The 13,790-nt window shown below is 38.9% G+C and overlaps 1 protein-coding gene across 1 annotated transcript in view; it reads right to left on the bottom strand.

Moving 5' to 3' along the window:
- Positions 1-13,790, bottom strand: part of LOC124161498 (sperm-tail PG-rich repeat-containing protein 2-like) — a 141,859-nt gene that overhangs the window by 123,374 nt on the left and 4,695 nt on the right. Inside the window, exons 3-5 of the mRNA XM_046537835.1 lie at positions 10,853-10,987; positions 2,395-2,559; positions 530-898 (exon numbers count right to left, since the gene is read on the bottom strand). Of these exons, the coding sequence (XP_046393791.1) occupies positions 530-898; positions 2,395-2,559; positions 10,853-10,987 (669 nt within the window). The remainder of the gene's footprint in view (positions 1-529; positions 899-2,394; positions 2,560-10,852; positions 10,988-13,790) is intronic.

The raw sequence follows: 13,790 nt of genomic DNA, 5'->3' as shown, positions 1-13,790 counted from the left end.
TTGATACCCATATATAGTCACCATACCTACTTTCTTCCTTTACCTAAAAGTCTGGCTATGTGACCAAGAATTCCAAGTTCCCCACTTCTATGCTTAATATCCTCCCAAAGCAATGCTGGGTGGCCTGCTAATTAACGATTTTATTTGAAGATGTAAAAATACCAATGTTGAAGCCATTTTATCAATTTTATTAAAATAAGACATTGTAATATTTCCACTGAGTTTTATTATTACACAATGCATTTCGTCATTACAAACAACATTATCAAGTGTGTAAACTAAAAAGTGTGTAATAAAACTCAGAGGAAATATAGCAATGTCTTATTTTAATAATTTTAAGAACTTCCACCATATCATGCCCAACATCATACAAGATATTCATTTTATCAAGTTGATTTTTTTTAGGCCAAAGGAACAAAGTGGTTTATTGGAAGCAAAAAGATATAATAAGCTGATTGTATTGCTGTTTACCACCAAAAAAGCATTGCAATATGAGTCGTGAAAACAACTTTGACAAATGTTATCTTACCTCCCTTAAGGTTTTCTCCAGCAAGACATCAAGATATCGCTGAGAGTTTGGCTGGTCTGTATCTGCAACAAAGCTGCAAGGATTTCGTCGTGCAGTTTCAACTAAGGTAGGATCGTAAGGGTTTAGTATGATCCCTGGAGTCTGATCACCACCACCACATTTCACGGTTGAGCATGGATTTCGTGGCATATGTTTTCCATTCTGGAGCTTCCACCACTTTTTATTCGTGTACGGAATGGGTACATAGAGCTCAGCTGAGTCAACGTCATAGTCTCCAGGGCCAGGCTCATCATTTTCCTCAATCATACCTTTCCTTGCTGTCATTTTCCCAAAATTTACTCCTCTGTAACGCCCTAAATTCAAGCTTCCCTGAAATATATGAAGTGAAAATTTCTAAGTAATATTTCAAAAATGGGCAATGCTAGGTTGCAGGGGCATACAGATTTACTCACTGAACGTTCAACTAAATCCTATCTAAATCAATATTTTCCAACTTTGATTGAATTCATGGACTAAATCATGAGTTTACCACTGCACTCATTTTATATCCTCTATATTATTTCTAATGTATAGATACCTTTTTCTCAACTTATACGCAACCAAACTCTACACATGAGGTACCAAAATACACAGAATTTATCAAAGCACATGCTACGGTATATCTTACTTCCTAAATATTGCTATTGTTTCCTAAAATTGGTTTTAAAAAAATAATCGATAAAAAAAATAATCGATTCTGGCAAGATTGTCCTCATCCCAAGAATACAGTTAATGCCGTCAGATCCCACCATGCCTTTTAATTTGACTCGCAGACAATTTCCCATTAAGGTTTCCTATGCGATGACTATTGACAAGGCTCAGGGTCAGACCTTGCAAAGAGCTGGCTTATTCCTGCCTGACCTTGTATTCTCTCATGGCCAACTTTATGTAGCATTCTCCCCGGGTAAGATCTATTCAAAATATTTTTGTAAATATTAAGGAAAACGCTAAACAAGTATTAACAGAGGATAGTGTAATTACTTCCAATGTTGTGTTTAAAGAGGTCCTCTGACCTCAATTTGTACATGAACATTGCAATTAAATTCGTGCATAAGACCCTGCCTTTTTTTTCTACATTTTAAAATTAGAAATGCGCCTATCCCTCTGTGGACCTGCATTGAAAAGAGTGGGGGAAGCCCGATGGGAGCGGGCGCATCACGCTCGTCTATACATATCAAAGGGAGCAGAAAGGCGACAATAGACATGGACTATAAAACCCTGGTTAGCCCAATCCTTAGACCCTGGGACCCATACAAGAAAGGGTAAATAAGAAACATAGACAAGGAACATATCACACAATCCCTCCCTTACAATATTTTCCCAAAAGGGCGCTGTCATTAGTAACCCTAAGAATTGGTTGGGTCTAAATGCAGAGCGTATCATCTGCGATAATAGACAATCATGCCCAACAGAACACTTCAGGAATATTCCTCACAATCAGTTATGCAGTTTTGGGCCTTTGCCCCTCTCCATCTCTTCCATATACTAATAATGTAATGATACTTAGCACTAACTTAAGTTGATGGATCAATGATCAGGTGTGGGCAAAATTAATGTCAGATTAGGTTAACACATCTAAAATATGGACTCCGCATGACATTTTATATTGAAATATATCCAAAGTGTAAGTACTACAAATGGTTGGAGAATTGAGAGAATGCTATGGTCATTCATAATTCATCACATCAATTTTGACTTGGGTCACAGTCTAAAATTAAGTGCATCATTAAATTATATGAGTATTGCGTGTACTTTTTACTTTATTTTCTTCGTGTGAGGGTGGGTAAAGGGGGCGAGATAAGTTGCCCATGTACCATATTACGTACATGTAAGACACAAGGGGAACAATTTCCCATCTGTGGATAGATTTTTCTGTTACGTCGCATCTCGGACATCTCCTGATATTCTTCAAAGCCCTTAATACTAGCTGGAGCACCCGGCATAGATGAAGCGGCTGGACTGGTGTTGTACCTTATGGTGGCTCGAACCAGCTGTGAGGATAGACATAGATGTACAGATCAGTCTATGTAATGCTTAAAAACAATAATATCTTGAATTCTTTCAGAAAATATAAGAGGAATCCATTTCATTTCAAACAAATATATGAGCAATGCCACTGTGATAGATTCAATGCCAACAAACACATGTATTCTATAAAAAAATTGGTCACTATTTGAGGCCATTAATAGAAAATGTTCTAATAGAAAATAAAGAAATATAAAAACTGTTCTCCTACACAACCCAAACATTTTTAGAATTTTTTTTTATTGGCACTGGCATTTCACGGGCGATACAAGCAGAGGGAGCCGATTGACATACGCTTGATAGTATAAGAGGGTCGAACGGAGCTGGAGATGGTAACAATGGAAGCACAGCGAGGAGGGAACAGCAACAGAGGAAATGACAATGCCTTAACAAAGGAAAAACTCACCACCGCCAGCTGTTTACGCCCTTCCAATCTGAACATGATTATTACGGTGGATGAAGGAGAGGAACAGTTCGCTTACGAATCTTCATTCGTGAAGCTTGATATAGATGACACATTAGCTAAGGTTATCGAAACTTGCAGTTCGCCACAATGTCGCATGTTTACCTATTGACATTAATGTGATGAAAAACGGCCAATAGGGAAGTGCACTAGTGTTTCAAATGCACCAAACACATTTTTTAAATTAGAGTTCAGAATAACATAATATCGTAAAACCACAGTTTAAATCCTAATAGTGAATACTTGATTCGAGATGACCGTCTGAAATATGGAAAAATTCAAAGGCCGCGAAAACGGGTGTCCATGTTGAATATTGGCCGTGACGTCACAAGGCAGTAGCAGAAGGCAGCTTCTACACCGTTCAGTTCTACCACTATTATTGCATAGAAAAATTACAGAATTTGAGGGTATCCGTTTTTTGCTGTCATAAAATATCTTCAGATTATATATGTGGCTGCTTCTCTTTTGAGTAAACGACTTCATCATTGCGTAATATATTAATATTCATTTACGTGTCAACTTCAAGTTTGGAAAGAGTAGTACGAATAGCACATTGAATCTTTAATAAATGCATGATGGCATTTATTTTTCGCTGGGTATATTTTGGCACAATGCCGTTTATCATGCCAAAACTTTTTTTGTAAGAACCGAGTCAAACTAATAAACCTATTTCAGACGTTTGCTGCAAGACTTATTCGTTGCGTATGTATTCACGCCGGCCGGAACGTTCGCCCTTCGCTACTAGAATCATGGGATGTTAGCCTTATTTCCGAGTTGGCTGGTTGTTGCAATGGTTCGCTGTCCAGGATGGGTTCAAGAAAAGATAATCTTGGTTGGGAGAAGGAAAATTCCAACGATTTATAAATGATACACCAAACTTTGATGTATTTATGGTAACTGAATTTTTTAATAAGGAGGACAGGTTCAACGCTCCATAGAAATGTGAGACGTTAAGGCTAACAAGGGGAGACCGCGTACCTTGCTGCATCTTTTTCAATTAGGGCGTTAGTTAGGCTGTAATTAATTAATTTTCATGCGTTACTTTTTACAAGTTATATATAAAAATTTAAAATATCCACAACATCCCAATGGGTCAGTTGGGGTAGTGGTAGCGTGCACAAGTCAAAGTGAAGATGTATCCCGAAGGACCGTGGTTCAAGTCTAAGCCATAGCATTATTTTTTGTTGCCTTCATTGTGATCATACGGCGTCTAGTTTATCATTAATTATAATTGCAGCAATCATTGACATGAGACAATTTTTTTATCGTCATTATGGCGTTTAGGTATTTTAGCAGTGTCATTACAAACGCCGAGATACGATGACAACAAGGGTTGGTGTGCGCTAAAATGTTAATTTTTTCTTTGCTTATACTGACCAACTTCCACATTAAAAATGAAAACCACTCTTGCAAGAGCACATACCATTAAAGGCTCGCGGCAAGCAACAATATGCGTACAGGCATAATTAATAAGAACACAAAGCGAATATAAAATGCCATATATCTCGAACACTTGTAATTCACATTACTCCAAAGGGAGTTTACTTACTCAGTACATACCTCAGTACCTTGTATTCAGTACCTACCAGTTTACCTCGGTAGCAGTGCTAAAAGAACCATTCTGAAATATAATTTCAACTAACAAATAGGATGAAATAAAAGTTGATAACCCTGGACCGCGCGCGCTAGCGTATAAAATACGTCAATCTTTGAAAACCAAGGATTTCGACATTGTACGTACATTCTGGGCTATAATGGTCTCGTGTATTCTTACAATGTACTTTGACTGCCTATATTGCGAGTTTTCAAAGTTCGAGGTATTGTAGCTAATTTTTTAGATCAGCAAGATGAACCCGTCACCACTGGAGTACAAATTACGCCGCACAGTGGTTCAAAATCGGAAAAAGCTGGTCGAAAGTCATTTTTTCAACTTTTTTGGAGGAATTTTTGAAGGTACTATTCGTATTCTACACTATCTGATCTATGATACTGGCTAGTACTACGACTATTTTGTGGCTCATTGTAGTTTGTATAAATGGTCAAACATGAGTCATCCGGGATAAAAACGCCTGACGCGTAAAATCACTCATTTTTAGAGAAGTTCACCTTCATATAAAGAAGGTTTCAGACAATTTATGAACTTAAAAAAAAATACAGAGCATAAATTGGTACCTTCGTGTACAACTACTAGTGATTTCTTATATTTCCATAGTTTTTAGTTGGAAATAAAAATGTTTAAACTTTATGCTATTTTTACTTGAATTTTTAAATATAAATAGCAAAATCGTTTTGGGCACCTCCGAGCCCCCCGGAAATTTTGACACGAAATGAAAGTATATAGTCTATAGATTCTATATCAAAAGAAAAATCTTGCTACTATTTGCTACTTTGGCCTCAAGATGGTTTTATGTTGAACGGTGCAATGCGCTGCGGCGACAGCCGCCAGGCCGACCGGGCGGCGCGCCGCCCGGTGGCGGTATTGCTAGCACGAGAAGTTTTCCGAGGAAAGGTGCCAGGTTTATTTCATGTTATAGTGCTACTTGGTTTGCAATACGGGATCTATTTATAATAGATTTTTCATTCCTTTAGTGCGTTTAGGGCTTTCCAGTAGCCCCAGCGTATGATATTTAGTGAGGCTCGACATTCATCAGAAATAATCTTTAGAACAGCAACAGTGACGAATATAATCGAACTTATGGCCTGTGCAACATATGTTTCAAGAATTTATGGATTTTTAACTTTCACAATATCCAGAATACCCTTTCGTCGTCACCCGTTGGGGAAGGGGACTCTTCAAATGTATTTCATAGCACGCTAATTCACTGGAAGCCGCCGCACGGTCGATAATGATTATTATTGCCAAAAAAAAGGGTAGCGCCCGGCCGCAGTTTTCTTGCTCTTCAACGAGGTTTACCTGATCTCATCTTTGTCCTTTAAGTTTGCTAAAGTGGAAGCTAAAGTGTTTAAAGTGTGCTAGGAATATTTTTCTCTCAGACTACCCTCAATGTCGCCGCATACCATCTACCAATATGGAATGGTCAACTAAGGAGGAATGAAGATACGGAAGGACCCAAGGCCGAAAAAAATAAAACCACCAAAGGAACGTAGGCGTGAAAAAATCCTAACCCTAAGAGTCAAACCTCGTAATTAAGATATAAGATCCTGGCAGGTCTTCGAGGTTCCGAGAACCAATGAGTGGCAATGCCTGGACGGTCCATGCCTTCTCTATCATTGCCACGATGAAAGAGAAAGGAAACGATGAGCCAGAAAAGCAGATGATAATGATTCACAGAGAAAAGCATTCAGCGCCCCCCACACAGAACGCACAATCGCTAAGAAAGTACATAAATCAGGGCGTGAGTGGAAGAATATCTTCCATGAGCGTCCGTCAGACGCTGCTCAGAGCAAGCATCCTGACATCAGCTGGAAAAATATTCGAAAAATACGACCATACAAACAAAGGCAATTAAGAAGCACAGAAAGAAAGCAGGCAGATATGTCTCGCCTGCGCACGCTCGAGGCATGGCATTCAGAGGACTCAGACGGTGCATCGCATTCGCTGAGAGAAGGACCATGGGCATTTAAAGTCACGTCTAAGGCGTTAACAACGCATTTGCTATAGTCACAAATTCATGAGTGAGGACAAAGTTTGAGTGTGTGCGAGTTATTTAGAGATATCCTTCGTGAATTTTTCGCTTTGAGTAATATTGAGTTCAGTCGGAAATTAGTCGAACTACGTGATCGATGGAAGGGATAAAAGGGACGAACATAAATATCCTTATTTATGTGATATCCCATAGCCTTAGTCACAATATTCAGTAATTTAATTAAACTGGAAAAAAAATATTAAGAGAAAAAGTTAGAATGCCTAAATATTTGCTTTCAATCCTTGTACTTACCTCACCAAACAACTTGAAGGTCACTGATGCGACTTTCATCTACGCCTTGCCTTGAGGGCATTGACCATATTGTATTTATTTTGAATTGTTAAGCAAATTCATTAAAAAAATTAAAGTATCGTAGATTATGCATAAAAAATTTAACTTAGGCTGAACAGATAAAAATTGTATACGAACACAAATTAACGTTGCTTTAAAAACGGTCAACTTCAATTGTTTATATAATTTATAAATAATATTAAATTTAACAAATAACAGTCACAGATATGAAAAAATACCTCGATTAATTTGATGCGTATCAATCTTCACCTTGAATGAATAATTGAATACAATATCTATTTTTAATATTTAATTGTTTAAATAATAGGCCATTTAAAAACAATAATATCAAAGATACAACAAAAATAACTTCAAATTCGTATTCAGCGGACAAAATTCTTCTAAATAGCTTCTTCATAATACAACAGTGACTACGAATAAGAGCGGTAATAATTTCGACCACCTTTTTTCGATTTTGAACCACTGTGCGCCGCGCGACCTGCCGTGTACCTTTATATCTGTATCACCTATAAATGTACTAATTTCAACAAATAAAGATTAACTTTAACAAAAATCGTTTATTATCAGTCGCGCCATAATTCTTTAACCAAACTACTTTCAGTTTATAAATTACGTAGGTCTACGCGGAAGATGCTATATTTTGACTCAACACACTTTCTGATGTGACGGAGGTACCTATTAAGTAAATTATTATAATATAAATATCAATTTGATCTTACAATACCTTCAAACGATCTTCAAAACAGAATATCATCGATAGGTAAGAGTCAGGAGCAGCCTTGAACCATTTATTCCGTATAGCTTGTGCTTAAGGCACGGGAATGAATATCTTCTCCAGGCTTTTGTTTCGACGTCGAGATGAAATTTGGAACAAAAAATCATTTATAATTCTATTTTGAATTCATGTTTTCGGTACCAGACGTCATTTTTAGGAAGCAAACTCCACCGATTCCCGGAAACTCTCGCCGCGCTAAAGAAGGCGACGGAATACAGCGATACTCCACTGGTGACTACTGCCTTGTGACGTCACATCTCAATCAAGATGGAGGCACTGTGTTTCAGCGCAACATGAAATTTTCCGACTTTTAAAACGTTTTAAAGTGCATACCCCAGATGCAGAAAATAAAAGTGACTATACTAATGTTTCTTTTTTAGGCTAAACTTTCAAATTCAGCAATAAAAAAAAATTAGTGCACTTCCCTATTGCATTTCTCAATTCTCACTTCTGGAGGTAGCTATCGAGAGTATGTCGATCCTATCGATCGCTAACATCGATCACAACGTCATTAAATCGATTGTGCCCCGAGTTGAGGATATAATGGAGACTTTTTTTTTCTGCTGGATGACAACTGGCTGAGAAATTCTATCATCAACTACGCTATATGTTTGTCTATGGCGGAAGAAACGAAATGAGACGAAGATCTTTGGTCCACGGCCGGAGGCGGAGATTACGTACTGTTGGTGAAGTGATGGCAGTCTACCGGCGCAGGGGGAACTCTAGCTGCAGGCTGGACGGGATGTAAAAGAAAAATTCTGTCTGGAGAGCATTGCCAAATATGGGTAATTTTTTTCATCCCGCCGCACAGGGGGCTAGAATCGAAAAAAGCTGGCCAAAACCTCAAAAACGATTTTTTTGAGCTAGGAAGTTGAAATTTCGCATACATATTCTCAATAAAATTGTGAATCACTTTCCCGATTATTTCATTCCTATGTTTTCACGTTAACAATATATGTTAAGTCAAAGATGAACAAATTTAGCGTAAAACGACCAACCTCGATTTTTTCTGAAAATTTCCAAATGTATCCTCATGCAGTGGTTTCATGAATAATTTTATAGACAAAAATGTCATACCATCTTAATTGACACTTCTTTTTCTTCCATTTGAAGGGTTTTTAAAGATTACAAAATGGCAGAGCCTGTTTTCAGCCCATTTTTTTACATAAACGTAGAGAAAAAGTAGAAATGCCTCGGACTTCCGCAAAGTGACTGATACCACGTCGTTCTATGAAGCTTCTGCATTGTGGATCTAAAGTAGAACCTCGCACCAACTTGCAACCCCGAATTTTAAATCGTTTTTTCAAGCGAGCGGTCGACTCCAGTTCTGGCCGGCGGCGGCGATTTGTTTAACGCCGACGAGGCGCCTAATAAGGGACAAGTCGTCTCACTACGCTTCCTTTATTACCTTCTACCATATTCCGATTTATATTATCAAAGATAAACCCTCTCCTAGCAGCACACGCAGGATGAATTTTGCTGTATTCGAGGCGTGGGAGGGGGAGAAGCGAGCGGGGAGGGGAAGTTTTCGGCCTGCGGCTCTTGTATCCGCGACGCTGCGTGGGCGTTGGAATATTTTCTTCGCGGACGCTCAAATTAGGCATTTTGTGGCTAAACGGTGACATATACGTAAAATGCACGAAATTTTGGTCTCTTAGGAAAGTAACTCAGAAAAATCTGTAGGGAATGACGATAAAATACTATATTTTTCGAATTTCGACCTTCCCCCCCTAAATTGCATTTGAGCGAGGGTCAGGGGTTCACCTAGAGGTCTCAAAATTTTCAGGCCTTATTTTTGATCGGTCCCACAACTTTTTTCCATTGGGCCAGATTGATTTGAAAAAAATCGATTTTTCCGATCCACCCTACTGTGCATGCCAAATTGAGCTTTTCACTCACCACATGATCACGCATAACTTTTATTGTTAATAAATATATCAATATTGAATAATGCTAAAAAAATATTAAGCTATGGAGTTGGATGAAATTTTATTAGCACAAACAATTACTTTTAATGATAGCTTCAGCAAAAATTTGCCGTGCAGTAAATAAACAGCTTAAGTCATGTTCTCATTAGAAGTGGTTTATTGGTGCAGCAACACTGAAGCGCTCTTAAATTAGAAAGTCATCAATTAATGGGGTGAACATTTCACACAATGTACTATGTGGTTATTATTATTATTTTATATGAAAAGCACGTGGCGTAATTCGTGCTTGCCGCACGAACTGCGCTGTAATTCACATTAATTGCCATGGGAGAAAATTCCCCTGTGCTGGGAATAGACCCACGGACCTTTGGGTTTACGGGCCGCTACGTTATTAAGGTTCCTTTTACCCCCTGGCAATTTTACCAGGGCTCAGAGTGTTAGGCCACGGATTGCAACCCAAGAGAAGATGGGATTTGAGAAGCCGCTACCCAAAGGTTAACCCCATTCCACCGCTAACTTCTACCTCGCTTGGTGGTTCTGGAAACCCAAAGGTTCGTGGTTTGATTCCCGGTCAAGGGGAATCGACTCTCATAATTTTCAACAAGGGGGGAGGGGGAGAGCTAGCATTGGAAGAGGGAGGTGGAGAAATATTTCGCATGGCTTCAATTATGAGTCGTGGTTTGATAAATCCCATCAAAGCGATGACTCTTCATTTACCAAAGTCGATCGCGTGTCCCATCGCTTCGTGCTACGTCGAGAAATGTCTCGAAAAAAAACACCGATCTTCCGGGGTAATGCGTTCCCTTAACTTCAATGTTCAGGCTGACAATGAGGGTCGGTTTTATAATCTCTGTTTACAGTTAACCGTATTTTTCTACGGCTGTTGCCTTAACTTGTTAACGATTGAAAGCCAAATTAAATTACGGTCATTAAGAAGAGCAATTTAGAGGCCTTAGGTGGACGATGTCCTCAACTTTGATCTTCAAACTCGGAAGGCTTTTCGCTAGACAATATGAAACCGGCCCTTAGGCGTATCTTATATCATTTACCCAAAGGTGAATCGATCTCTCGATTGTTCGATACTCGAGATATCGGCGGAACAAATAAGTCGATATTAATCGACGGAGCACTTACCCTTCCGGAGTGCGGTGAAGATGGTGCGTTGCTTCTCTCCTCGTCCTCCAAATATGATGGGTAATCGCACGGGCCTGGACCACTCTTCGGCCGATAAGTGAACCGCGGAGCCCTATTTTGCATCGAAGTACCACCCTGTTGAATAAAATTTATTAGCACATCAGTCTAGAGCAGTGGCGTAACTATAGGGGGGGGACGAAGGGGATAGATCCCCCCCTCCAAAGCCTCAGATAAACAAAAAAGCATTTAAAGATATAGTCTAGTTTTGACTTATAATAACTACATCTGCTTTAAGTTAAATTTTAAGTGAAAAAAATGATGAAAAACGTATTTCGGGCATGTAATTTTTCAAAAATTTTCCCCGTCCCCCGTAGCCTGGGGGGGGGGGGCGGTCTCCACCTCAGGCCATCTCATCCCCCTCCCAAAGCATATTCCAAGTTACGCCACTGGTATACAGCATGGGGATTGCTCTGGGTGAGGAGAGAAATATTCTAGATGAAATAGGACGGAGTGACAATAGGGTAGTTTCCTTTATCAAAGAAAACCAAAGGCATTGCTTGCGATTTGTTACCCACAACTAGTGCATTCATAATATACAAATTATTTGGTTTTAGAAATACCAGTTTAGACGAATGGCAATGGTCAATTTTATCCTCATTTGAAAAAGGCCAGATTGGCGTCCATGCGATGCAACTCCACGTGACGTCACAGGGACCTAGTTTCTATACGAGTAGATAGGAGTTTTACATCGTCTGAGATTACCAATGCATGCATGAGGCACAGAGCTCAGGGAAACATGTCTTAATAATCACCTATTAAAACTGGCTAAGGTCGGAAAGTTTTCTTCGTTTTGATAAGGTATTAATAATCCTTATTTAAGCCAAGCGCTACCAGCTAGCATGGTACTCTGCTACCTGCTAGCATCCTGCGTCGTATCAGCGCTCAAAGCCTCGCCCAAAGGTCACCTCACTTGCGGCAGCGGGAACCAGAACGACGTCACGCGGAGTTTTCCCGGTATTCATACTTAGCCGTCGCGTTTTCGCGCACTTGAAAATTTTCACTTTTCATTTAATCGCGACAAATATATATTATCATTTAAAAATCTAAAAGCGTGAAATACGTACTCCAGGAGTAATAATCTTTCGATTTAGGCAATAAAAAATAATAGGAAACCACCCTATTGAGCGGGGAGGGAATGTTGAAAACAGTGTTAAAGAGAAGAGTGCTTACTGTTTGTAGGCGGGGGGAAGGAAGAAAATATGTTTAATGTATAGAAAGAAAGGAGGACTTGTTGTGAACTGAAGAGGGGAGTCTATAATGGGAGAGACGGCCGGAGTAATTCGCAAACACTCCATGCAAGCATACCATGATATGTAGAATACTTAAATGATAAACGGAAGAGAATTATGGAATTGGATTAATGATTCAACCAATAGCCCATTTTTAGAGGCACTAATTCATCGTATGAAAGGAAGGAAGACAAAAGCTGTATTATGGAATATAATTTGTTCCGGAGAATCAATTTCCACGGAATACTGACACGTAAGCCCTTCTGGCCAGTAATTTATTTCAGGGGCGTGGGCACTAAATCTAATGCAAATCAACCGTCGTCTATAATTTAAGGATGTGATCGAATTTCTTTGGTGCATAGACAATAGGGATATGTCGGAACGTGGAGTTTGGCGGAGCTGTTCTGACAGGTGAGCGGTTTCAGGAGATTGTTCTGAGCTGGGCTTTTCGGACTCGTGCTGTAGTGCACAATTCCTCAGCTGGCCGGCCGCCCCATAATGAATCGGTACCGTCGGAGTCGGAACAGCTATTTCTCGCATGTCGTTCCGGAGCGAAACTATTCAGCTCGCGAACTAGCTCCGATAATACTGTTTTGCTCTTTTGGCCACATCTGAAGACTAATAGACCACTAATCTGTAGACCTAATACACCATCTAATGGACCACTATATTGTGTATCTGAAAATTGTAGATTCTATAGATGGATATAGATATATCTGCATACTCAGCAAGCTTTAATACAAATGATTGTACGCTATCTATTGTTGTGTTTAGTTGATCGCAATGTATATTGGAAAGCTGAAAAATATTTTAGGGGTGCCTTATCCCGTCAGCCACCCTACTGGTTACATGTCTGCTTCTGGTCTGAACTTCAATAAAAATATTCATGAGCCAAAAAAATGTCATTATTTGAATTGTTTGCGTGCGTTAAACTTTACTTTTAATGAGCGGCTTATTAAGTGCTTCCTAAAATTCTACTTTCCTACTACTAAAAATCTGATATCTCTCTTTAAGAATGTTATTATTTATGGCTTTGAGAATTAGTTACTATCGAAAATTTAACCTCTAGGTTCGTGTCTTTACCTGATGTTTACTTTTTAAAATAATTCATCATTATAAAAAATTGCGCTACGGCGTTCACAAATACTTCCATTTGATAAAAAAGTTGAATTTCATTTTATTATGCTTTGTTGTTGTTTGATGAAAAAGTTGCGTTGAATTTCACACAATCCGCCTTTGTACTCAGTTTTACGTAAATACTTTATGTAATTTTTCAAAAGTTATTTACCCTCGACGCTTTCCCATGCTATGCTTCTCTAGTGATTACTTCCCAAACCCTTTACGCATAATATCTGTATCATATCTTAAATTCAAGCCATTTTTACGTAGAAATTACCAGAGATGAGCTTAATTGACGCTAAAAAATAGTCCCTACCATATTGGAGCAAAACATAATTTTAAACTTAAGGGACCTTAAGTCTCAAATTACAATAAAGCGGTTTTTTTAACCCGCTCGTTCTCCGCTGAAATGGATTTTATGTGTCATCAATTAGTTAGATTAAGTTTTATGCGAGGAAATAACCGCGGAGTAGCCACCAGCCGCGGCGTGCCTTTACGAAGACACCCGCAAATGTATATTAAGTGCAAAT

This window comes from Ischnura elegans, chromosome 6, assembly GCF_921293095.1.
Source record: "Ischnura elegans chromosome 6, ioIscEleg1.1, whole genome shotgun sequence".
Lineage (NCBI taxonomy): Eukaryota > Metazoa > Arthropoda > Insecta > Odonata > Coenagrionidae > Ischnura > Ischnura elegans.
The sequence above is the reverse complement of the archived record's forward strand: the minus strand, read 5'-3'. Positions and strand labels throughout refer to the sequence as shown.